Genomic DNA, 26,696 nt, shown 5'->3' on the forward strand with positions numbered 1-26,696 from the left:
GGATTTTAAAACATATGGGCTTACTGTTTGCCCTGGAAACAAAGCAAGAGCTAAGCATACGCTGGCTTGTCTTGAGGATGTCAGCTGATTGACACAGGGAAATGAAAGGATTTCTTCTCACTCGACAACTGTACATTCAAGAGTGCAGAGAGGGGTTGTGATGGGGGGATCAGTGAGTGCTGCAGATGTTTGATTAGATGGACTTGCAAGGCAAATGGTGTATATACGGAAAGCCAAGCTCCCAGCCTACAAGACAAATTGCCATTGGTGTTAGTATTTTCATCGTTATGGACCTATTAGCCCAACAAACTTAACAAAACCACTCTCACTGACATGCAGCTACCTCCTGGAGTAGGATGTGGCAGTAAAGGGCACTGAAGGATAGTCTAAGTTCCCTCAAAACAGCCTAACAAGGGCTGTGCAGGCACTCAGGGCTATAGTGGGGAAAGGCACCTCTCCCTCATCCCCAGCCCAGGTAGTGCTGCGGGGAGAGAGGCCTGGGGGGAGTTCTCTCTCCCTGCCACAGTCCCAGGGCAGCCGGCACCCTGTGACAAAGTGAGGATTGTATTCACTTTGTTTGTTTTGTTATGTTGCATGTGACTTCTGCCTTTCTATAGTAACCCCGTATATGTGCCTCAGTTTCCCTGGACATTGCACTATAATCTAGATGCAGGGGAGAGGTGATGGAGGGAGGTGAAGGAAGAGGCCCGACCTAGCATGTACACCTGGGATGGCCAACCCATTACAGATGAAAAACCTAAATAGTGATGGATACAATGCTAAGAGCCGACGGGTGGAAAGTTGTTGAGGAAAAAGGAAAAAAAAAAAAGCTGCTGTTTGGTCAAGCCTTTTAAGGGCAGCCATTTTGAAGTCTGCACCGGCATTCTGTGCAGACAGAAACACGCTGCCCATTTCAGAGCCATGTGCAGTTAGGAACAAGGGTGTGTTAGAACACTCAGGGTGATAGAGCAGTATTTCTTAGCCTTTCCACATTGGCCAACCCTCTTCAAAGTCAAAAGTTGTCATGCATGCCCCTTACTTTTACAGTAAATGTAAGAGTCTCAGAGGGGTAGCCGTGTTAGTCTGTAAAAGTAAGAGAAATGCTCACAGCACACAGCCTACATAGTTTGTCCTTGTGTTGTGCTTTGAGAGGCTGATGGAGAATACTTGACTTGAAGGTAAGGATGTGTGAGGAGTGAGATTTGTTTTTCTTTCGATTGAAAGAACATTTTCAGTGCCCTACTGAATGGCCTTTCATAATCCCCCCCTGGCAGGAGCAGCCTGAGGCCAGCTGCGGCAACTGGCACCCCAGGTGGAAGGCACGATCGGTGCCCCCGCCTGCACGGCCGTCAATGGCAGTGATGTCATCATCGGGCGCCCGGGCTGGCAGCGCCTAGGCGACCGCCTAGTCTGCCTAGGCTCACGGGCCGCCCCTGCCCCCTGGAGATTGTGACCCAGCAGCTGAGAAACATTGCTCTAACTCAGTGTTTCCCAAATGGTGTTCCATGGAACCCAGGGGTTCTGAGAAGTGAAAATAAGGGTTCCGCGAGAAAATTTCATTACAGTAACATTTTATGATTTTAAAAAAAAAATACCCATGGATTATTGGCTAAAAGAAGGAACTTAAAGAAAAAAGCGAATACAGCCACTCCCCGAGTTACGACCACCTCCACTTACGACCATCCGCACTTACGACCAAAGCGGTCATAAATGCGGATCCAAGTTACGAATGGCAATCTGCGCTTACGAACTGCGCGGTCACCATGTAACTCTATGGGTTCCGAGTTACAAACACTTCGAGTTACAGACCAAGCGTTGGTCCGTAACTTGTTCATAACTCGGAAGCAGCTGTACTTCAAACACTCCATATATAAGACTGTCATTACGGGTTCTGCAAAATTCTTTCGAGTTCAAAAGGTTTCTGTAGCCAAATAAAATTGGGAAACATTGCTCTAGCTCTACAGGAATGAAGGCACCCAGTGGAGCAGCTTTTAAACCTGTATGCCTCTGTAGCATTTTGTCTCTCACTGGGATCTTCCCATGGAAGACTCCAAAACCAGCTGCTACACTCCAGTGCCCTTCATATGGTACAGTCACCTGCTGCCCAGTGGGAATATTTCTGTCCCGCACAGAGAAGCTCTGCTTAGCTTTCTGCTCAGAGTCTAACTATTGCCACTTTGCATCCAGGCTGGGAGCGAACCAGCCCTTCCCTTCTTCATTCGGAATCTAGGCAGCCAGGCTCTGTCTGCAGACGGCAGCTTCATCTTGTCACTCGTATTAATCCATCAAACCGTAACACCTAATGGAGCTGTCTCCGGCAATGCAGAAGAGCTGGTAGGGGGGGAAAGGGGAGGGCAAGAGGTGAGCGTGCTGACGGGGGAATGCAATAAGAATTCTGTCCACACACAGGAATAATTCTACTTGTGTGCTGTGCTGCCAATCCTGGATCTTGGTGGTTTTCAGACGGGAGAGAGTGAAGTCCCAGAGTAATTCTGCTGCAGTTTCCCACTTTACTCAGCACGTAGTTAACCCATTTTACTGCCATACAGCCAATCTTAGCATAATGAGTGACTGGAAACGAGTGCTGCTTCGTTATCCTTTTGTATTTAGTAAAGCCCACAGGCACCCACCACATCCCAATTGTGGTAGATGCGGAGCCCACAGTAGGTCAGACTAGATTTGATGGCCCCTTCTGGCCTTCAGCCCTCTGATTTCATGACCCTATCATAAGAGGCGGACCCTGCCCCAAAGAGCTTGCTATCCAAAAAGATTTGACAGCTGCTGAGAGGTAGATTGCCTAGAGACCACATGCTGAGCACCTGGGAAGGTTCCCACTATCAGGAAGGTTGAACAGGGAAGGACTTGCAGGACTTGCTATAAACACAAATCCCACCCCATCTCCCCATTTGTGGAAACTCCTCCACAGTCCCAAGATGCTGCCCATCTGAAATCTAGTCAGCAATCTAAGAGTTATAATATATGGAGATATACCATCTCATAGAGCTGGAAGGGACCTTGAGAGGTCATTGAGTCCACTCCTCTGCCTTTACAGCAGGACCAAGCATCATCCCTGATTGGTTTGCCCCAGATCCCTAAATGGCCTCCTCAAGGATTGAGCTCACAATCCTGGCTTTAGCAGGCCAATGCTCAAACCACTGAACTATCCCTCTCCCCCCACTCACCTAAACAAACAAGTAAGCAAGCAAACAAACAAACAAGGGCTCATCCAGGATTTAGTCCCAACCTCTCGGACCCAAACTGAGAATCATACTCCTAGACCAATGAGCCAGTTATAATTTGACGACGCTGCAAAGTTGCATCAGTCTAGCTGCGTCTCCCAGGGTGTGAGAAATCTACATCCCTGAGTGACCTGAACTCTCGTGTAGACAGTGCTAGGTTGACAGAATCCAACCTAGCTACTGCCACTCTGGGAGGTGGATTACCTGCAGTGACCGGAGAACCCCACCCATCACTGTGCTGAATGCCTCTGCTGTCGCATGTGTGGCTGTAGCCAGGCCTGCTGACAGGGGAGGGAAACAGAGCAGTTGCCCTGGGGCCCAGCAATTCTAAAGGGCCCAGGGCTCTGCCCATTCCTGTGATGGCAGCATTGGCTGGAGCCCTGAGCCCTTTAGAATCGCCACTGGAACACCAGGCAGAGCTCTGGCTGGCTCTGAGGGCCAGCGGGGGAGGGGAGCACCACATGGTCCAGGTGGTGCTGAGGGCCGGCTACCCCAACCCTGCCCCTTCTGCTGGAGGCCCCACCACTTCCAAGACATGGACTCTCCCACCCCCTCCATTGCTCAGGGACCCAACCATCCTATCGGCTTCCCTAGCTGTAGCATTTCAACTGTAGGCATAGCCTGTCTACTTTGTTACCCACACGAGTACCAGATCAACATCTACTGGCTGAACAGTTGCTTGTTTTCCCGCCCACACTTTCCTTCCACTCCCTTTCTCTTTGTCTGCATTTGCACTATATAAAGACCTGGGGTAACTGTCTCCAGGAGGGCTGCTTGTGCAGCATCGATATTGTTAAGCCTTGTAAGGGAAACCTAAGGTCCTGCAGGATGTGCTGCTGGTATTCAGCAGGCAGTGCTCCTATTGGGCCAATGCCCCGACGTGGTGCTCTTGGTCAGTGTAATGGTGGAGGTGCTGTTTTTCAAGCAGTAGGCAAAACCATTCCAGATCGTTAGAGATCCCGGATGTTCAATTTGGGATCCTGACCAAATTTCAGCATAGGCAATTCTGTCCTGTGGTCTCATGCAGTCTAGTGTTATCCTAAACGTTATACTGGTATGGTGCCTTGTTAAACAGCTGACAAGTTCCACACAAGTAATGGCCTCATTTCAAGACTCGGTGAAGTGGTCTCTAAATATAGTTCCAAAGCTTTGGTATTCTTTACATTTATGTAGCACTCTTCATTGTGAAGTTATAATAATGCCTAAACCTTAGACAGGAAAAAAAACAAACTCTGTCAACCAGGGTATGTCCACACTACCAAGCCTAGTATTTCAAAATAGTGGGCTTGTTATTTGAAATAATAACTCCTGCTTGTTAAGAGAAATAAGCTTATTTTGAAATAGTTATTTTGGGAGTTATTTCGAAATAACTTATTTCAAAATAACCTGGTAGGGTAGGCATAGCACCAAAGTATATTTTCTTTCTTTCTTCCTCATACACTGTACTCTTGAGTGTTATGAGTGGTATTTATAATCACAGAGTCTGTGTTGCCAGCCACTTAGAGCTCTTTTCAATTAACATGTAACTCATTTGTAAAACAGATTTTTGACTCTTTCATCATGGACTGCAGAGGAAACAGGGACTCAAATAGCTCAGCTTCAGTCTGTAAATATTCACTTTGAGAAATTCTTTATGCCACTCAGAGGAACATCTATCATACAAGGCTGCAGAACTTAAATAGACTCTTTTTTAAAAAAATGAGAGTTGTGTCTGCAAATTTTGAGGATAAAGGATTTGCCCAAGGTTGCAAAGCAGTCTTCTGCAGAGCTGAGAATGAACTCTAGTCTCCTAGTCCCATGCTTTGACCTAAACAAAGGGGCTTTGGTCTTAAAGACTGCTGGTGTGGGATCATACTCAATTCAGTGCAAAGAATATTAAAGAAGGGGGGGGGGACAGATTTTGTGTTTCTGTTATGTGGTTAACTTTGATCCTGATCCTGCGATGGGACCCACAGTGAGACCTGCTGATTTCAGTGAGACTCGGGATGCCACATAGCTGTATAGGTCCACACACATGGATCTCACTGCAGGATCAATAATTATGGTTAATAAGGGAGCATCTGCCCCATTAGTCAGACCATCAGGCTTAGTTGTTTACAGTTTCTCTTCAGTTACTCAATTCCTATCCCTGGGTTTGGTTATGTCTCATCCTGAAGTCTCCAGGTCCCAAATAATTCACACCACTGGTTTAGAGCCATTAAAACCCTCTGCAGAAGCACAGTGCCTTCAGGATATTCTCTGTGCTGTTGCAGTGGCCTGGGAAGAACACCTCCATGTTAGCCATTGCTCCTGACAAGCCAGTCAAAGAGAGCAGCTATAAGGGCAAACATCCTGACAGGAAGAGGAAACGCTTCCTCTTGGCTCCCTGTCGCCGGATCACTTGCCTTCATATAGAAAGAAAATGTTGTTTCCTGCCGGATGGCTGGAGCATATATATTGGCCAAAGAGTGGAGACCATGTATTCTCCAGTTGTGCGGGGAGGAGCTGATCCAAAGCCCACTGCAGTCAATGGCAAGCCTTCTGATTTCAATGGTCAAGAGCAAGCCTAAAGAAACTTCTTACATGTACGTTGTGTTGGGTGCCTGCTACTTGTTAAGAGAAAAGCACGAGAAAAATCGTCGTTCAAACTAGCCAAGCTATTATAAGATCTGTGTGACAGCCACTGCGCGCAAAGGCCTGTTTTGCTCACACAAAAGGAGGTAGAGGCTGGCAGAAGTACGTAAGGGGAGTACCAGAAGCCTGAACCTACTACAGAAGGTTTTTATGTAATCTCCACAGAGCAAGAACAGACCTGGCCTCCTAGCCTGGATGACGTTTAGTGACTTTTCCGGTGGCAGCAAATTCAAATATCAAAAATCTCCTGAATAGAATGAGCTGGAAGAGACCTCAGGACGTCATTGAGTCCAACCCCCTGCTAAAAGCCTCTCTCCATCCATAGAGAGCGCAGTGTGTGAGACTCACTCTTTAACAGCACCACCGAGGGCTCACATGGAGAGAACCCTGCAGGAAGGCATGGGCCCCACTTTACTGTTAAAGGAATCTCACCGTTCCACATAGTTGTATATGCCACAAAGACAGGAGGGAGAGGGGAGAAACACTTGGCTGATGTAATGACATGGCCTGCGCAGTGGGAAGGGAATGTTTTCATCAAGCTGACAATGAACAAAAGAGTGAACGCTGCATTGCTTCTCTATCTGCCTGTTCTCTGTCTCTGCAATGTTTACAGCATCGGCTGAGGCAAGCGGGGTACAGTGAGGGGATACAAAAAGGAGATTTGTGTTCTGCTCCGGAACTCTCTCTCTCTCCAAACTCAGTGTTGTGGTCAGTAAGCAGCAGCAGAAAGCTCTGTCTGTACAAAGAGAGACAGAGTAAAAACTGCTGACTTGTTCCATCAGAAGACACAATACAGAGAGGAAGACTCCAGGAAATGAGAGTTGTGAGTGGGGTTTTTTTTAATGTCCAAGAAAAGACTTCCTGCAGCACTAAAAGTGCAGCAGAGGCGGGAAGCTTTTCCCAAAAATAAATATGCTGCTGGATGTACTAGACAGCTCTGCCCGTCGGGGTGGAGGTAGGGGGAGGCTGTTTGACTTGACAGAGAATAGATCATGATCAGTTCGTGAGGGCGCCCTCTTCTAGATCTCCTCTCCTCACATTACAGATACATTCATTGATCCAAAGCATAATGTCCTCCCCCATTTGGTGATTGTATCTGGCTGTCCCTCAAAAGCTAGGAGAGAGGAATCTGCCAACAGATAGGACTCACAGAAAGCCACAGGCTTCTTTCAGAACCAGGCAGGGAGGGTGCAAATTATGGAGTTGATTCTCCTTTTACTTATACCAGCATACAGACAGAATATAATGGAGTTACTTCAGATATATGGACCCATAGATGCCCAATCCTGCAATTCTGGTACAAGCAAAACATTCATGATGTAAGTGCAGTGACCAAAATATTGGAGCTACTGCAAGAGATATCGGAGGAGGGATTGAGTACCAGAGCAGGTTTATTGGCATGAGCTGGTGCAGACCAGGTGTGACAATGTATGGCCTGCTTCTTTTTTGCACCTGCTTTTTAAATAAGGAGTCTTTCCTTATTTGGGGGAGGGATAGCTTGGTGGTTTGAGTATTGGCCTGCTAGATACAGGGTTGTGAGTTCAATCCTTGTAGAGGTTACTTAGGGATTTGGGGCAAAAATTTCTTAGGGATGGTACTGGGTCCTGCTGTGAAGGCAGAGGACTGGCCTTGATGACCTTTCAAGCTCCCTTCCAGCTCTAGCAGATAAGCAATCTCCACTAATTTCACCCACTGGAGTCATCACCAGGATCAAGCCCTCACTCTCAGATCCCAACTGACTTGCATGCTCCCCCCTGTTCATTCCAAACACAGTGTGGCAGATTTTGTGGACAAAACAGCCTCTTTTACTAGCATAGTTTTGCTCCTGAGGGTTGGCAGAAACGGAAGGCTCTGCAGCGAAGTAACACAGGACAAAAGCTGAAGCTTTTTCTCTAGCAACAGCTGCTGCAAAAGGTTCATTTGGTTTTTTAGGGTGGGGTTTGTTTTGTTTTTTCCATTTTCTATCTGGAAGTTCCAAAACATCAATGACAAAGGGACAAAATAAGGAGAGAGAGAAAACAGACTATCACTCATGTCTTCTATAGCTGCACTGCACTAGGCATGTTGAAATAACCAGGAACAGTGTGTTAGGCTCTCAGGACTAGATACCCAAACAGAAACATTGCAGGTAATTCATTAGGGACCCATTTGTGGCCTGAACTGCATGCCTGTGCAGGGACATAAGGAGGAACTCAAAGCTCTTGGGCAGTCAGAAAGCACAAGATCAGTTAGTTTTCTGGGACAGCAGATGGTGTAGCAAATCCCTGTATTACAGACACATCCCATTGCAGGATAATCTCATACACCTACTAAGACTGGAACACTGGACTTTCAGCTCTGAACAAACATGCTGCTACCATTTGGATTAAAGTTGGTTTGCCTTAGCTGACGCTAATAGTAAGTCCTTTATTCTCTGTATGCTGCAACATCACTTGGCCATATACACAGTGCAGCAAGGAAATGAGTTGCAGTATCTTCCTCATCAGCTCATCATCATAATTTATAGAGTCAAGTCTACTTTTCTTCAGTGCCCTACGGATTAATGATTCGTGCTTTCCTAAAATGACATAAGTGGGTTTGTAGTTGTTTTGTTCAAGTGCCATCCTGAGAATATGACCTACACTGGCAATTGTTGAACCAAAGTCATTTAGAAAGGAAAGCACATACTCCCAACAGGGAACCCACATGCTTCACAAGCTGGCTAGATCATTAGGCTCAATAAGTAGTGATCAATAGCCTGATGTCTAGTCAGTAGCTGGTATCAAGCAGAGTGCCCCGGAGGTCAGTCCTGGGGCCAGTTTTGTTCAACATCTTCATTAATGATCTGGATGAGGGGATGGGTTGCACCCCAGCAAGTTTGCGGATGACGCTAAACTGGGTGGAAAGGTAGATATGCTGGAGGGTAGGGATAGGGTCCAGAGTGATCTAGACAAATAGGAGAATTGGAGCAAAAGAAATTGGATGAGGTTCAATAAGGGCCTGCCTTGAGGGCGGGGGGCTGGACTCGATGACCTCTTGAGGTCCCTTCCAGTCCTATTATTCTATGATTATTCTATAAGGACAAGGACAGAGTCCTGCACTTAGGACAGAAGAATCCCATTCACTCTTGCAGACTGGGGACCGACCGGCTAAACAACAGTTCTTTAGAAAATGACTTGGGGTTTACAGTGGATGAGAAGCTGGATATAAGTCAATAGTGTGCCCTTGTTACCAAAAAGGCTAACGGTATATTGGGATGCATTAATAGGAGCATTGCCAGCAGATCAAGGAAAGTGACTATTTCACTCTATTCAGCACTGATGAGGCCATATAGTTGGAGTATTGCATCCAGTTTTGACACATACTCCCTACAGAAAGGATGTGGCCAAATTGGAGAGAGTCTAGTGGAAGGCAACAAAAATGATTAGGGGCTGGGGCACATGACTTATCAGGAGAGCATGAGGGAACTAGGCTTATTTAGTCTGCAGAAGAATGAGGGGGGGATTTGATAGCAGCCTTCTACTATCTGAAGTGGGAGGTTCCAAAGAGGATGGAACCAGGCTATTCTCAGTGGTGGCAGATGAGAGAACAAGAAGCAGTGGTCTCAAGTTGCAGTGGGAGAAGTCTAGGCTGGATACTAGAAAAAAGCTGCTTCACCAGGAGATTGGTGAAGCACTGGAATGGGTTGTCCAGGGAGACCTTGTAATCTCCATCCTTAGAGGTTTTCAAGGCCAACCTTGACAAAGTCCTGGCTGGAATGATTTAGTTGCATTTGGTCTTACTTTGAGCAGGGAGTTGGACTAGAGGGCCTCCTCAGGTCTCTTCCAACCTTAATGTTCTCTGATTCCATCATCTGCCCCTGAGGCTCAGCATTGGGGAGTCCGGGCTTGTGCTTCAGCTCCCCTGCTGAGCCCCCTTAGGTTCTGGTGTGGGAGGGGAATATGGGGAGTGTCTTTCTCCTTTCCACCTGGGTGCCACGCCAGTGACAGTTTTTGGTTTTTTGTTTGTTTGCTTCTCACTTGTGTGTGGCCCCTGACTGATTTGTGCAGCCCCCCGACTGATTTTTCTGTGGGTCAGCAGACCCCCAACCCCAAAATGGTTCCCCAACCCTTGTTCTAGAAGAAACATCCCATCTTGATTTTAGCTTTGCCAGGAATGTGACCATGGGTAAATTGTTCCAATAGTTAATTACTTTCATTGTTAAAAATGTATCCCTTGTTTTATTTATTTAGCTTCAGTTTCCAGCCATTTCACTTCTAGTGGTGTGAATCTGGGGTAGCTCTGGTAGAAATAATCCAGATTTTTACCAGTAACCCAGGAGATTAGAATCTGACCAGAAATCTTCCCCCTCCTCCTTTGTGTATTTTGCTGTGTTATAGTTGGGCCCCAATCAGGACCCAGTATGCTAGGCGCTGAGAATACAAGTAGAACAAAGGTAGTCCTTGCCCCAGGGAGATTTTAGGATTGTGACACGATGCAACAGGCGGACAAAGTGAATAGGGACAAGGAGCAAGTAACAGTAGCATGTTCACATACCTGCGGGGAGGTGTTTGAAATAAACCCTAGTTACTGGGTACAAAGCATGTGGGATATGCGTTTTTATGTGCATTCCTCCCATGCCTTTTTTTTTTTTTAATTCCTCAGCTGTATAAGTTGGTATGGCAAAAGATCTGGCTTTCTAGTTTGATTCCTGCCTGGTATTCAACTCCACTGGTGGTTCCCTGCCCCCTTTTGATCGGGCCGTAGTTATGTGGTGGTTTCTATGAATTTTATTTATAGCCATGAACCTCGGTGTAATATCACAATCAAATCTTCCCTTTCAACTTTTCCAGTTAAAAAACAAATCTTTCCTTTTTTAAAAAAGGAATCACAGGTGAATTTTATTTGCCCACATTTTCCAACTCACGCTGTATCTAGGCACATTAATAGACTCACACATGAAAAGGTGTTTTCCGTTTATACACGAACTGAACTCCAGGAAAGAAGTGTGAACGCTATAAGATTATTCAGCAACTAGCCAAGTAGCCCGTCATAAGATGGGATTTTCAGGTCTCTCCTCCATGTCGGTCTTCTCTCCTGAGCCTCCGGTCTCTCTCTGTCTCTCTCTTTCTCTCTCTCCCCTCCTCTCTCTCAGCTCTCCTCCACCTCCTGCCCCTCTCTCTGTCTCTCTCTTTCTCTTCTCTTCCCCCTTCTGCCTCTCATTCGGTAACCGCGGAGCCCAAACAGCCGTTTGGGCTCCGCACTCCCCGTGCTGCATCCCACTCGGCGGCCTGGCTGAGCGGCACAAAAGTCAGCCGAGCTCCACGGTGGGAGGTGAATGGGGGCGAGGCGGTGACGTTCACGGCCAGGGGGTGGGGCCTGGAGCCTCTGTCATGCCGCATGTCACCGCCCCACCCCCCTTTGCCTCCCGCCGTGGCGCTCAGCTGACTTCTGTGCCGCTCAGCCGAGCTGCCATGGGGGAGCAAGTGGTTGTTTGGGCCCCACACTCCCCATGTAGCACAGGCTGCCCAGAGGGAACAGCCAGCATTTCAGCGTTACAGACTCTCAGACATTGGGCTACTATATATATGATTACTTCTCCTCTTCAAAGGTGGCCTGGGCATCCCTTAGATCCAGGATAGATTTCACATTTAAAAGCACCCTCCATTCCACCCATCATGGAAGGGGTCATGAATGGAAAGTGGAAGTGTGTTCTTAATGAGGTATGCTTCGTGTTTGCATGTAACCATGAGTAATTCTCAAAACCCAGGCATTACCCATGCCTGCTCTTGTAGAGTATAAGGTCTTTGTGGCAGAGGCTGTCTCTTACTAGGCAGAAGGGGACCATGATATTGGAGGGGGCCTTTAGGTGCTAAAATAATAAATAAAATAATCTTTGCATTGCTGCCTGAGGGAGGGAGGCAAACTTTCTTGGATAATGTGTACGGATGGGAAACATGGACTGGGTAGGCTGGCTTCATAACTTAAGCTGTAGAGGTTCCTATATATTAAGCTGCAGAAGTCCCATGTTCAAATCTGGATAGTGTTGATTACAGGCAGAGGCTTGTCTGGGATCTCTCAGCTGGTGCTTCCCTTTTCCGCAAGAGGAAATACAAATGGAGAGCTCATTTGCATATGTCACACTTACATTTGCATTTCTTCCTCGGATCCTTTTTGCGCAAGAGATTTTTGCGCAAAAAAGAGCTGTGTAGATGGCTTCTTTTTCCACAAAAACCCCCTTTTGCACAAGAGCCATTCTTCCTCATTTTTTCAGGAAAAATGGCTCTTGCACAAAAGGGGATTTTTGTGCAAAAAGGAGCCATCTACACAGCTCTTTTTTGAGCAAAAACCTCGTGCGCAAAAGGGATCCGAGGAAGAAATGCAAATGCGAGCGCAACATATGCAAATGAGCGCTCCATTTTGCATTTCCTCTTGCTGAAAAGGGAAGCAGTGTAGATGTAGCCCTTGTGTGGTTGATGGTCACATATAGTGGCACTTAGACCACGTACAGGGAGCAATAAGAACAAGGGAGTTCTACAGCCTGAGCTAAGCACTAGCTGGTTTAGAGCTCAAGCTATACTGGTTCATATACTAAATATAAGAGGTCCCAGGTTCAAATCCACCCCAATGGTGGTTATACTTCTATGCATCTTTAACTGTTGCTCTCAGTCTCAGAAAGTTTGTTTACAGCCACCAGACCTGGCTTTTGGTGTTTTGTGCTGTTATTTAGCTCTAATTTACCTCTATATGTCTTCTAAGTAACCAGTAAGCAGTAGACATGTTGGTGATGCTGCTAGACAATACTGACTTCTCGTGATTTGACAAATTCTCTGGTTTGGCATTAGTCAGGTCCCAAGGGTACTGGACCAGGGAGGTTCAACCAGTATAGCTAGTGCCATGCAGCTACAAGACTTGTATCAGTAAATATCAATATTCCGTATGAAGCAACCACACATTTTAAAATCAGTGATGCAACAAGTGCAGGGAATGTTAATGTAAATAAGGAAAATCCAATAACTAAATATCCGTCTTGTTGTTTTTACTCTGCAGAGGAGCTTTAAAGAGGCTAGTGCTTTAAAGTCTTGTTAGCTCCTGACACAAGAGCATACCACCCATTCAAAGGCTCTTTCACAGCCCATCCCGGGAACCATCTCATGAATAGCATCACATTGTGCAAGGTTGGATGGAGGGGGAAAGAAAGTCATTGTGGAGGGACAGATTCTATGTGACAATGCTGGGCCTGGGAGTGCTATTCTCCATTCTCCATTGTAGTGTGTGCAGAAATGCACCCTCCCATGGGCACAAAAAGTAAGGAGTGGGAATACGCCATATGGGCTCAACCACTGTCCATGGGTGGGGTTTTGAAATGCATCTACGTACCAAAGGGCTTGTCTGTAAGAACACTTAGCTCACAGCAAGCTGGGGTGTAAATCAAATTCACGCAAACCCGCCACGTAGACCTTGCTGCTGCTCACCAAAAGTTCACTAATGTGCTCTAATCTATCCCCATTTCAAAGCAGGGTAGATCAGTGTGCACTAGTGCACGACAGCAGGGTCCGTACAGACACTTAGTGAATGACAGGCTAGTGGGAAGGAGGTTTATACCCCAGCTTGCTGCAAACTAAGCATTCATATAGACGTGCCCTTTGGAGCACATGGCCGTTGAAGGTCAATGGAACGTATGCTTCTTATGTCATTCATTGCACCGGACCTGGCATGTACATCCAAATATCACAAAGTGGCCACTTTTGGATCCCACTAGTGCTGGGGAGCCAGTTTAGGACCTCCTCCCTTTAGGTGCCTAAATCTGGGATTTTCAAAGGTGCCTAAGGAAGTCGGATACATTCTCTGACCAATTTGCATATTTCCGCCTCAAGCTGGATGTGGATGCCAAACTTTAGGCACTTAATTTTTCAAGTTTGAGCCCCAAGGGGTAAACATGCCACTTTAGTGGTTAGAGCAGGACTCGTGGGTTCCATTCTTGACTCTGCCACTGTGTGGCTGTGGGTGAAGTGCATTTCAGGTAACCCACCTGCAAGACAATCCTGATGCTTACATACCCGTTCCAGTAGGCTCTGAGGCTGGAGAGTGCTTTGAACCCCACTTCTGACATTAAAGGAACTGTATATAGAAACTTGGTGCTGTTTTTAACAAGAGCTAATTGGATTTTTTTAAATTACATCTCTTTGAGGAGCAGACAAGAAAGGTTTCAACTATTTTCATCTCTCACTGTTGTCTGAGCATCTGAAAAGCCAAATTCTATACTCTTCTGGTTGCCATCATCTTCTACACGTCACACCTCTTGCCTGTATTTCCAGGGCTCTCCCTTGAGATGCATGCATCCAACAGCAGCATCTGGGCCTAGAACATATCCCATTCCAGAGCAAGCATTGGCTGAAATGGGGAGGCAGTGAATTTAGTCTTCCTGCCTTTCATTTGCGGTTCCCTTCCAGATCCAATACTCTTTATTACTTGTATCACAGTAGCACCTGGAGATGCCGGCTGAGGTTGGGATTCCAGGGTGCCAGGCTTTGTACAAACACATAGTGACAGACCCCACCCCAAAGAGTTCATAAGTACAAAGAGAGAGGGGAAACTGAGGCACAGAGAGTGAGGCAACTTGCCCAAGGTCAATGGCAAAGCCAAGAATAGACCCAAGATCTCCTGTCACCTGGTCTGGTCCCACCAAACCATGCTGCCTCCCATATAATTGAACATGCACTTGTGACCTTTTGCACTAGTAAGGTTTTGTCTGATTAGCCTCTGCCATAGACACCAGCCCCAGTGAAGGAAAGAAATTACACTATAATGATGTGACTGTAGCAGGGGAATGAGGTGAACTCACTTTTGTCAGTGTCTGACTTCATTATGTGCTTGCCTTGAGCATTACTTCACCAGCAAAGTGCCCCTTCCCACCCACTATCTCCACTGTCTCTGATCCCAGCTCATGGGTGTATCCAGCCAGGAAGGGATTGGAATCCCCCCTCCCCTTTACTGTGCAGTTCGCACATTCATTGATCTACTGGATAATTCAGTACCCATTCACATCACTCAGGTCAAAAAGTCCATAAAGTATGAATCATGCAGAAATCTTCCCCTCCCCTCCTGGACGCAATTTACCGGTAATTAAAGACTCGGTCTTCTACATCTAAACCAAAATGAATTCCAGCCTGTTTGTGTTTATAAGATAACATATATACATATAAAGCAAAGCAAGAGTTGTGCAATATGTCAAATCTCTGTATTCAAGACTATAAGGTGAATGGCTGTAGGTTCTCACCTGCAGTCTTCTACAACTAAACCAATTGCACTTTTCTAATAATTATTTAGGCCTTTAAAGACTGATGACAAGAATCTTCCTGTTGTAATCTTGCCATTATTTTTTTCATTTCACATGATATTCCGCCAGGTGTCCACTTGGTACAAGGCTACAGAAGAGCCCTCTGGTTCAGCAGAGCCTCTCTCTTTGGCACAAAATAGGTATGGCAATTATCTGTCCTGGCTGCCATGTGTCCATCCCATGAAAGACAGAGACCTTACAACAGTGATCTACCTCCATCCTTGCTAAGTTCCTACCAAATTCATGTCCCATTTGGTCAATGTCATGGTTAGGAGGTGTTTAAAATAATATATTTCTTGGCTTCAGATATTTAAATCTGAAATGTCATGGTATTTCCTGACCTAAAATACCTGGGAGTTCCAAAACAGGGTCATGGTGTGCGGGGCGGGAGGTGTTACAAAGCTATTGTAGGGAGAAAGAATCACAGAATTACCACCTTTACTTCTGTGCTGCTGCCTTTAGAGTTGGGCAACCAGAGAGTGGTGGCTGCTGGCTTGGTTCCCAGCCACGAAGGCAGTGCCATTACCAGCAGCATAGGAAAAGTAAGTGTACCTTACCATGCTGCTCCTACTCCCTCACTACTGCTGCTGGTGATGCTGCTTTCGAAGCAAGACTTCTGGCCAGCAGCCACTGCTTTCTGGCCACCCAACTCTATGAAATCTGGCTCCCCTACAACAGCCAGATTTCATGGGGAAGATCAGATTTCATGGTCTGTGATGCATTTTTCAGGGCCATATATTTGATAGGACCTTAATCCCAGCTTTCCCCTTGACATGGAAATCTTCTCTCTTACTAATTTTCTGTATTTAGATTAATAATAAATTAAGAGTCCCAAACCAGCTTTACAAAGAAACTCAGTTCAACAACACGAGCAGGACATGTTTGCTGAGTGATGGGCAATACAGTCAGCCAATGAAAAACAAGCTAGAAACATGACATCAGAAGTCTGGCATTGACTGAACAGGCCTTTAGGGCAGGCTGCTGCTACCCAGAGAGCTGATTCCTTGGGTTTGTCTTACACCAAACTTGCTTCCATTTGTTTCGCAAGTCCCCTCACCTTGGAGCTCTGATGGAATTCAAACCTGCTTTCGTTCTCCCAGGCCTCTAGGAAGAATCAAACCCTGCGAAGCCATACAGGTTGCCTTTAATTTCCTTCTTCCTCCATGGATCATGGGTGAACTGTGTCTAAGGCCTGAGATCTGATTTATTGAGCTCCGAGTAATAGGGCTTTTCTGAGAGTTGCTGTCAGAAAGATGAACAGGCCCCTTGGAGGCGAGTTCTTGAGAGATTGATATCGCTGTTCTACTTAGTAGAAAGCAGTTTAGATTGTCCTTAAAGCAGGGGCAGGTCTGCGTTGTGAATTATGGATGTGCTCTTAGGTCTGTTCTGGAGGGAATCATGGATAAAGCAAAGCTATCCAGATCCAATTGCTGGCTGCAGGCCCATTGTTGGGGCGTGTGGAGAGCAAAGGAGGCACCTGCCCTGAGTCCTGCTGATTCAAATGGGCCCGGGGCTTTCAGCTGCCGTTGCTACCATGGTAGTGGCCAGAGCCTTGGGACCTTTAAATCGCCTCTGGAGCCCCCCGCAGCACACTCTGGGCAGCACTATGGGCTGGCTGGGGGGGTCGAGGCAATGCCTGAGGACTGGTTGCTCCAGCCCCATCTCTTCCACCTGAGGCCTCGTCCCTTCCAAGAGCACAGAACTGTTCCCCCCGCAGGCAATTCTGTCAGCCCATCTGGCTGAGATTTCATATGAATCTGTTTAACACCATGAGAAATGGTCTGAGGTAAATAAGATGAAGTTTAATAAAGACAAATGCAAAGTGCTCCACTTAGGAAGGAACAATCCGTTTCACACATACAGTATGGGAAGTGACTATTTAGGAAGGAGTACTGCAGAAAGGGATCTCTGGGGTCATAGCGGTCCACAAGCTAAATATGAGTCAACAGTGTGACACTGTTGCAAAAAAAGCAAACATAATTCTGGGCACCATTTGGAATGAGGATTTTTTATTTCTCATACATTTATTTTTAATTCCCCCTCCCCACAGAAACCCAGACTCCACTGCTGTCCGCACAAACCATGCCCTGTTATTCAAGCAAATGTTTTGTGGAGTTAAAAATAAAAGCCACTGAGTGCCTACTAGAATAACTATGAAAAAAACAGATATTTAGTTCTACTATAAAAGGCAGGGGTGTCTCTAGCTGTGAGGTCAAAGGCATTTTCAGGCTCAGTGAGATTTATTTTCAGTTCCACAATCTATTAATGTGCAGCGAGCCATTCTACATTTAAATCCTCCCTTCCAAGAAGGTGCAGGGGTACTACAGGGGGGTTAAATCAAGGCAAGATTAGCACCACGAGATTTTAAATAATTGGTCCTAGAAAAGTGGGCTGAAATCTAAAGTTGTCTGTTCATCAGGATTGTCACAGTAGAGCGTTAGGATCAAGGGGGGTACATTGTGCTAAGCATCATACAAACAGAGAGAGGTCCCCGAGCTTACAGCCTAAAAAATGCCTAGACACTTTCTTTCTTAACACACAGCGGGAAAGGACCAATGAAAGGATTTTGTGAGCACCTAGATACTGCAGCGATGGGCACTGTAGATATGTGCATGTCCAATTGAAACTGAAAGCAGGTGGACCTGTTCTCAGGCTATATTAAATTCAGTTTCATTGTTTACTGCCTGGGAGGAGGAAGGTCTTTCAGATGAGATCTAAAGCCAAGTGTAATAATTAGGTCTGCCTGAACATTTTCTAAACAAACATTTTTGGGATGGAAAATTGCTTTTTCAACATAAAGCATTTTCACAAGAAAATCTAGTCTACCTCTCCGTTGTTCCCTACTGGTGTGTTCTGTCTTGGTTCAAGAGACACGGCTTTCCCTGTTTCCCTTGGGAGGCTATTCCACACTCTAGCAGAGCTCACTGATAGAAGAGGTGGTCTGATATTTAGCCTGAATTCTCTTTCAACCCATTCTTTTTCATTATAGTTCTTAATACCAATCTAAACCATTTCTCTTTCTCCTCAATGTTCACACCCTGCAAATACTTGCAGACAGTTATCATGTCCCTGCTAAGCTGTTGTTTAGCCAAGCTAAACATATTAGCTCATCTAGCCAGTCTCTCTGGCCCTTTAATCATACTTAATATTACTCTTCTTGGAACGTCCTCTTGTTGTTGACATCTGTGTGGGACTGAGGTGCCCAGCACTGAATGGAGTATGAGGAATCTAATCCTACAGGAATAGGAGCACTCTGTGGAAAGCCAAGCTACCTATTAAACGACCATCGGACATTACTGTTTAGAAACCGCCTTTCCTTATTACATCCTGAATTGTGCCCCTTCTCTTTCTCACATGAATCTGGGAGAAAGGCTGTCCCCCGTTTCCTCCTCAGCCAAGTGAGACCTAGCTACATCTTGGGTCCGGGTCTAATGCGTAACAAAGTTCCTGCTCTCCAGAAACTCCTCATGCACGCAGGCAGGTGAAGACGGACGGGGAGCATGCAGAGCCTTGTCTGATCAAGGATTTATATGTCCTCACTGAGCTCCATTTCTGTCCTTTTCCTCATTTGCTAAAAGCAAACCCCCATGTAAAGCCATTAGCCAATCGCTAAATGCAGTTTCCACAGACTCTTTAGCTTCCAGGGGTAATCAAAGTTCCCTCCCAGCTCTAGGACCATAAGTTACAGCATGGTGGGCAATGCAGTTTTTTGACCAAGAACTTCAATAGGCCATAAAGGCTGAGATAACACTCATCTATTGCCAAAACGTTACCCAGCCTCAGCAGCAGCCACACTCCCAAGCTTAGTCACCCAGCAGAGCCTCTCCCTCACCCCTGAGCTCTGGCTGGCCAAGGGAATGCAGAGACAAGTAGAAGTGCCCTTAACTGCAACTCCCTCGAATGCTTAGTAATTACCAACCCCTTTCTCCTGATTGCCCGGGCTCTTGGAGCTGCTGTGTCAGAGCACATGGGGTCACACTCAGACCCCCCTACTAAAGGGACAGGAGTTCTCTGTATATTTACCTGAGTGATCCTGATGATGGTGTGGGAACAGCAAAGCTGTAATTCTTTATCCTCTTTGGTGGGAGGGGTTATTGATGTAGGGAGGCAGGGGAAGACTCTAAAATGGGTTTCAGCTCAGATTTATTCACTCAGCTGTTGAAACTGCGGGAGCATTCATTGCTAGAAAAGGACACTTAAATTGCAGAATCAACACACATGCCTCCATCTCTCCTGTTTCTTCCTGGCTTGCCAGTGAGCTGCACTACCTCCTAGCACCACTGCTTCTTGCTGGTAGATTCATATCCGGTCGTTCACACCTCTCTGGGTATTTGCCTGACAAACAGCGCACAAGATGAGGCCTTGCTGGAACTAACGTGTGCGGGAGCTCTGCTCCCCCAGGAAGCCTGCAGAGACTGAATGGACACCAGTGGGCAAGGGAATGGCTTGTGATGTGGAGGCTGGGCTCAGTCATTTCACACAGGCTTCTGCAGAGCCAGGTTCCGAGAGCTGGGCTTTTAGACAAGCTCTTGGAAATTAAGAGGTGAATCTTAACCAGCTGAGGTGTCTGAGAACCTCTTCCTTGGGGTTTTCACTAAGGGCCTCGCTGCAGGGATGATGGAAGCTTCTTGAAAGTAGGGGCAGGACCACCAGTCCTGTGCAGATCTGACAAAGTGGGTCTTTGCCCACGAAAGCTTATGCTCCAACACTTCACTTAGTCTATAAGGTCCCACAGGACTCCTCGCCACAATAGGTTGTGTTCCCAACAGGCTCTTAGGAGCCACAGCATTCCAAATTATGTTCATCTATGCTCTAGTAAATTCATTGGTCTTTAAGGTGCCACTGGACTCCTTGTTTTTGCTGAAACAGACTAACACAGCTACTCTCCTGAGATTAGAGATGTTAAATTGCGGTGTGATTTGTGTTCTCTCTCTCTTTCTCTTTCCCCCCTCTCCTATGCTGTATTCTCATCTGTGATCCAACAGCCCAGTCTCAGCCACTTGCTGCTGCTGAGTCACACCAGCATACCCAGTGAAGGATACAAGGGGCAGGGTGAGTCAGCACAACAATGCAAGAGCTCCTGAGGCAAGAGGCAGGTCAGCCGTGTGCAGCGTGAGAAATCCTGCCTCTCAGCTGACTTCTAACACATGCCAGATATTAGCGGAGGAGCACACAGCACCGTTGCGGATGGAACAGCCCGTGGTATAGTTAAAACTGCGGCTATGGAACACACACACAAAAGGGCAGCTTGTCTCCATTCACTGACGGTGAGCCAAGGAATCTCTCGTTAGGCTGGCCCTCAGCAGCCTCGCTGACGTCCATTCACCCTGCTGGCTGCGCAGCACTGTGTGGTGAAGTAGCATACCTGCTGCATACCTCTTTGTAGCTGCCAAACTAGCCTGGGTGATTAATACTTAGCACATGCATATGAGAATGCCTGTTGTGTGAGGACTGTGTGAATGCTAATTAGCTCTCAAGAACACTGTGAGGAAATGCATTGGCTCTGTGGCTGCATATGGGCTATTAGCTGTTCAGCAGCTGGAGTGTGCTTCTCGGATCACTGATGTCAGCCAGGAATAGTTGTACTGAATTGAATGGCGTTATGCTGCTGTGAAACGTGTGTAAGTCCCAAGTCAGATGAAGAGGGAATGCCATAAATGGGGAGATGTTAGGAAAGGGGTAACTCTTCCTGAATTGCCTGGGGAGCACAAGCCACTGGCTACAGCCGCCGTCTCTGTCATTTTTACCATTGAATCACCACAGTGTCCATCTCCTGCCTGCATATGTCAAGTCTCCTGCATGGCAGTGCAGATCATGTACTCCTTATCGGTAGGAGCCCCTCTAGCCAGCTTCCAGGCAAGGTCTGTCTGCCCGATAGATTCTCCTCCGTGAAAGAACAGGGCTAGGGCTCCCTTCAGAGATCTCGTCAAATCCCCTACACAAAGACTCCACGCTAAACCACAAAATAGCAGTCCCCAACATCTGATACCTGGTCACCCTGCCTGGGAGTAGATAGCATCAGTGAAGCTCTTGGTTTCAGCTCCTTTGGAGAGCATTTTTCTTGCTATACAAACCCAGGCCTTCAGAGTGCTACCCCAGCTCACTCTGACCTTTCATAACATCCATGAAGAATGCTTCCTTCTGGCCTTCCTAGCCCTGCCCCCTCGCCCCAGTATCAGCCCAGACATAATATAATACTTGAGTGTATCTCAAAATCATCTTTTCTACCAGTCCTCCAACTAGCTGCTGGTTCCCCCTCCCCATTCCTGTTCTGGAGGAATGATTAACACATGCTACAGCAAAACTCATTGTCTCCTCCTTCTACTCCTCTTGGCTTCAGGTTCAGGTTCCCACAGCCCTTTGCTACCTCGCAGTTCACAGAAATCATAAAATACTAGAACTGGAAGGGACCTTGTGAGGTCATTACGTCCAGGCCTCTGCACTAACAGCAGCACCATCTAGATCGGGGTAGGTAGTAATTTTAGAAGGGGACCAATTCTCAAATTTTCAAAGTGGCCCTGGGCCACCTCCTGAAGGGGCGGGGCCTTGGGCGGAAGGGGCAGGGCCAGGACACTTCTGTGCTCCCCTGCCCACAGACAGGGCATTGGCCTGGGGGTGGGGGGAGCACATGAAGTCTTTGCTCCCTTGAATAGCTGGCGATTCCCTCTAGGCACCGTATGCCCCTGGTGATGGGAAGAGACTTTGTGTGCTCCCCTGCCGGGCCGCCCCAGGCCAATTAGAGCCTGGGGGCGTTGGAGCACTGAAAGTCTTATTCCAATGCTTAACCACTCTGATGGGAAGTTTTTCCTTAATGTCCAACCTCTACCTCCCTTGCTGCAAATTAAGCCCATTGCTTCTTGTCCTATTTTCAGATGTTAAGGAGAATACTTTTTCTCCCTCCTCCTTGCAACACCCTTTTAAGTACTTGACAGCTGTTATCATGTCCCCTCTAGTCTACTCTTTTCCAAATGTTTCAGGCAAAGAAAAACTTCTCAGCCCATTATGTAGCAATACTAAACACTTTTCCGTGCTCAAAGTGCTTTGTACACATCAGTGAAATCATCTTTGTAAAACCCTTTGAGGTAGAGAAGGGTTGATAGGAAAGGCAAAGAGGATCCTGAGATCAGAGAAGTTAATAAACCTGTCCAGGACTTGATGAAGTTTGCATCAGAGCCAAGATGAGAACTCCTGAATTCCTGGCTCCTCATCCTATGTTCAGACCAGTATAATATTCTAATTACTGTACCAGGCATGCCACCTGATTATGTGAGAGCCTTACAGGATTAAGAATAAACAGAAAGAATAGCATCTGTCATGTAAGGTTTCTCCTCCATTCCTGTCCCTCTGGGAGGCAGGAAGATATATGTCTGAAGGTTTAAAGCCAAGTGGCCTCTGGAACTTTCACAAACTCATAAGTTCCTGGAGCTAATAGCAATTGACTAAGAAGTGTAGTGAAGACAAGGCTTAAGCAACACAAAGCATATTGGCTTTGAAAGTATCACACATAAACTTGCTGCCATGTCCCATCGGAAGCCAGAGGAGCGAGCCGAGTGCTCTCGACAGCCAACGTTGCAGCAACGTTGTACTAGATGTGCTTTTATGTCTTATTTAAGATACTTACATGGGCCCCCATTCCTGCAGTATCTGAATACTTCACAACACCCTGATGGAGTAGAAAAGAGCTGTTAGCCCCATATTACAGATGGGGGAAATGAACCGTAAAAAACTGAAAGGCCAGATTTTTAAAGGTATTTTGGTACTTAGTGACATACATGGGTGCCCAGTGGGGTTTTCAAAAGAACCTAGTTTCTGTCTCCTATTGATGCCTAACTACCTTTAAAAATCTAGCCCTAAATATCTGGCCCAAAACCTCCCTGGGAAAAGTGTGCTTCTCTCACTACTAGACCATCCTTCATCTCTGAATTAGCTCCCTAATTCACTCATGCCAATGAATCTCGGCACTGCCATCCTTGAGCTGTCTGACTAGGACCACATAAGGCTGTTTCATGCTGACACTTGCTTCTTTCTTGCCTCACTGCTTCTGATGTGTTTACGTTTGAGTGGAACATGTTTAAGTGGGTCAAGCAAAAAGGTCATTTTCTAATGCAAAGTGCTGCATGTCCTTACTACATTAACCCACTGGGATTTTAATAATACATGAAGGGGGAAGAGTTCACTGCCTTCTGAAACACTTTTCAAATATTGATCGTGTCGGCAGATGGATCACTGGCCAGTCAAGATTCCTCTGGAAATATACACAGTGGAGCCAATGGAGCATTTCCCACTTAGACCAGCTGCGGATCAGACCAAGGATTGTGAAAGGCTTTTTCAGTGCATCTGAGCAGTGAGATATTAGGGCTAGATCCCCAGCTGGTATAAATCAGCTTAGAAGTCAGTGAGGCTACTTTGATTCACACCAGCTGTCTGTCCCGGCATGGTGGTGGTACTGACTGCGCCAGAGGTATACATGGTGATGGCACTTTACACAGGCCGCCAAAGGCAAATTCCAAGGGTGCATGCTTCACATGAACGTGTCCGTCTGTTGTTTTTTTTTCTTTTCGGTTAGTGGGGGATGAACTGAAGGGTTGGACTTTGGCTTCTGGCTCAGTAAGGAACCCAAAGTGATGCTAATCACACTCACTCTACAAGCCCAACACTTTCACGTTTAGGCTGCAGCATGTCAGGGGAAGTGTTTGAAATCCAACTGGAAAACATTGCTCCAGAGAAATTTTACTGACACAGCTGCATGGATGTAGGGCCAGATCCTCAGCTGATCTATATTATTATTAGGGTCAGTGGAACTATGCTGATTTACACCACCCAGTGCTCTGGCCCTGTGTTTATACAGAAGATATCCCTGGATATAAATCAGCTCAAACATGTCTCTCCAACAAATTTTCCTTTGTAATGTATGCAGTTTCTTTGGACCCTTCCATGCTAGTTTCAGGTCAAGGCTAGAAGCATTTGGTGCAGAGAGTCTATTCTCACACAAGGATTCCGCTCCTTTATAACATTTGTAGCCCAGCTTTTAAAATTCAAAACCCTCCAAATCTCAGACTCCAAAGCCTATTGAAATCGAGCACTTCACTCTATAGAGGGCATGGGTGATGCCACTGACTTCAGTGGCGCAGGATTCATGGGCTCAGATCTTTAGTCTTTTGAGGATCACCCATCACTAACTTGAACCCCACAAGGTGCTGGCTATACCTTATTCCAGTGTACCGGGCTACTTTTTACGCACATGGAAATTCTGAAGCAAAGCAGGAAAGAAAGGGCCAATGTCAGGCAGTTAAAAACAAACAAAAGAAAGTATTTCTTCAAACAATGCACAGTCAACTTGTGGAACTCCTTGCTAGAGGATGTTGTGAAGCCCAAGACTATAACACATTTCCAAAAACACCAGATAGGTTCATGTAGGATATGTATGTGATAAGGTGTGGTCACAGAAGACCCCTTTGGGTGCTTCCTGGTGTGCTAATAAAGCCACTGATACTTGCCTCCTTGCTCTCCGGGGCTTCTCACCACCCTGTCCTGCTGGGCTAGGTCTACTGGTCTTCCGCCAGCCAAGGCACAGGGCTGAGTTCACAGCCCCCTGAAGACCAATACAGACACTGAAACTCTTCAGGTCTGAGGAGAATGCAGTTTTGGGCACAGCTTCCCAAAACCCAACCCCCAAATGGGATCAGAACCCCAAATAAACCATTCAGGGCAAGCCCCCTTTAACAGTGAAAGGGGGATGCACACACTGATTGCCCTCTCAGGTAACAATTATTTACAGTGGGCTTGATAATAAATAAAAGTAATTTTATTAAGTACAAACAGTAGGATTTAAGTGGTTGGAAGTGAAAATAGGCAGAACAAAGTAAATTACAAATTTAAAATAACAGAAAACACATAGCTGGTTCTAACACCCAAAAGCTTATAGCAGACTTACCTGAAAACTGTTTTTATTTTAGCTAAACCTCCAAGCCAGGGAAGATCTTTTTCCCTTGGGGTCTCTAGTTCATTCTCTTGGGAGAGACTTGCCAGCCAAAGACAAAGATCTTGAAAACTTTGCATCTTAAATAGCCTTCATTTTAGGCTGGAATTCTTTGTATCACATTCTCCCCTTCCATGGAAAATTACCTAGTCAGACCCTACCAATTGGGGTGGTCACATGTCTTGCTAAGACCAACCACTGCTTAGACTAAAAGGACAAAGGGAGCCGTTTACAGGTGATTGGCTTTCACTTGCACCTTTAAAACCATAAACCATTCCCTACTCCATATTTCTAACATATTTACATACGAGAATGATACATACACCAAAATAAGATATCACAGGTCCAGCAGATTGTGACATTAAAATTGATAGGTTACATGAGGCATTTTGTCCAGCGTATCTTTGAACTATGCATATTTGCATCCATAAGTCAATGTCATAAACCATGGGGGGGAGGGGTCCCCCACAAGGTACATCAATTAGCCAGGATGTGCAACGACACAAAACCATTCTCTGAAGTGTCCTTAGCATCTCCTTGCCAGAAGGTGGGGAATGGCTGCACTAACCTGTGCTAGGGTTCGAGTGTAAAACCTCCACAGTAGCATCTGTGGGCACATCTAGACTCCGTTTTATTTTCGAAAGAGGATATTCAAATTCCACGGGAATTTGCATATCTTCTTCCGATTGCTTTTTCGAAAGTGTATCCTCTTTCGAAAATAAAACGTATTTTGTGTCCTTTGTCCCAAGCTTGAAATCCAAACTCAGGAAGGTGTCTGTCTAGCATTTAAAGCAGGGTGCTGGCGTGGGAGTGGAGAGCAGGACTCCTGGGTGATATTCCTTCCTTTGCCTTTCATTCTCTTGTGAAAGTCACTTGACCATCCCATGCCACAATTCCCCTGGTTAATGCATGTAAGCCCCACTGGGGCTCTGGGGAGCTCAACTAATTGCTGTCTGTGCAGTGCTCTGACACTCAGAAGGAGTGGGATAAAGCATTGTTATTGATTAGACATCACTCTCCCCTGCATGGCTCCATGCAGACCTCTCCATGGCTGCATGAAATGGCTGTTCACAGCATAACTCACAGCATCATGATTAGTTCATTCCATCCACAAATGCATCGTGGCAGTTGCAGTCTCATGGCAAAAGTTCACGCTTTGGCCATGTGCCCCATGGGGAGCAGCCTAGCTGTGATGCCCCTGTGGTCTTTCTGTGTCCAGACAGTTGTTTACAACGTAAGGTTGCCCATGGCTGCAGGCTGTTAGAGTTTATCCTTTAACCTTTACTCCCCAAATCCTTCCCAGACAGTCTCAGCATGGATTGTGCTGACAGAACATGTCTGCTTGGCACCACAGAAGAAATAGCCGTGTTGGCTGAAGCTGCAGAGACGTGACAATGGCTTTATAAGCCTTGCCAAGAGCTGGGATTTCCCTTTCCCAGATACCATGGTGATGGGCACAGTACAAATGCCTAAACCAGGGCAACTCAACATGCAGCCCACTGGCCACATGCAGCTCACGACCTGTTCATTTACGGCCCGTGGGTGGGAGTTAAAACAAAAAAGTAGG

The 26,696-nt window shown here is 46.4% G+C and overlaps 1 protein-coding gene across 5 annotated transcripts in view; it reads left to right on the plus strand.

The window, feature by feature from the left end:
- GAB2 (GRB2 associated binding protein 2) overlaps positions 1-26,696 on the plus strand; it is a 174,526-nt gene that overhangs the window by 39,243 nt on the left and 108,587 nt on the right. The window contains exon 2 of one of the 5 annotated variants that reach the window (XM_075919477.1): positions 20,136-20,417. The exons of the other annotated variants lie outside the window; for them this stretch is intronic. Within the exon in view, the coding sequence (XP_075775592.1) occupies positions 20,298-20,417 (120 nt within the window). The 5' untranslated portion in view covers positions 20,136-20,297. The remainder of the gene's footprint in view (positions 1-20,135; positions 20,418-26,696) is intronic. 5 annotated transcript variants of the gene reach the window in all.

This window comes from Pelodiscus sinensis, chromosome 1, assembly GCF_049634645.1.
Source record: "Pelodiscus sinensis isolate JC-2024 chromosome 1, ASM4963464v1, whole genome shotgun sequence".
In the NCBI taxonomy this organism is placed as follows: Eukaryota; Metazoa; Chordata; order Testudines; family Trionychidae; genus Pelodiscus; species Pelodiscus sinensis.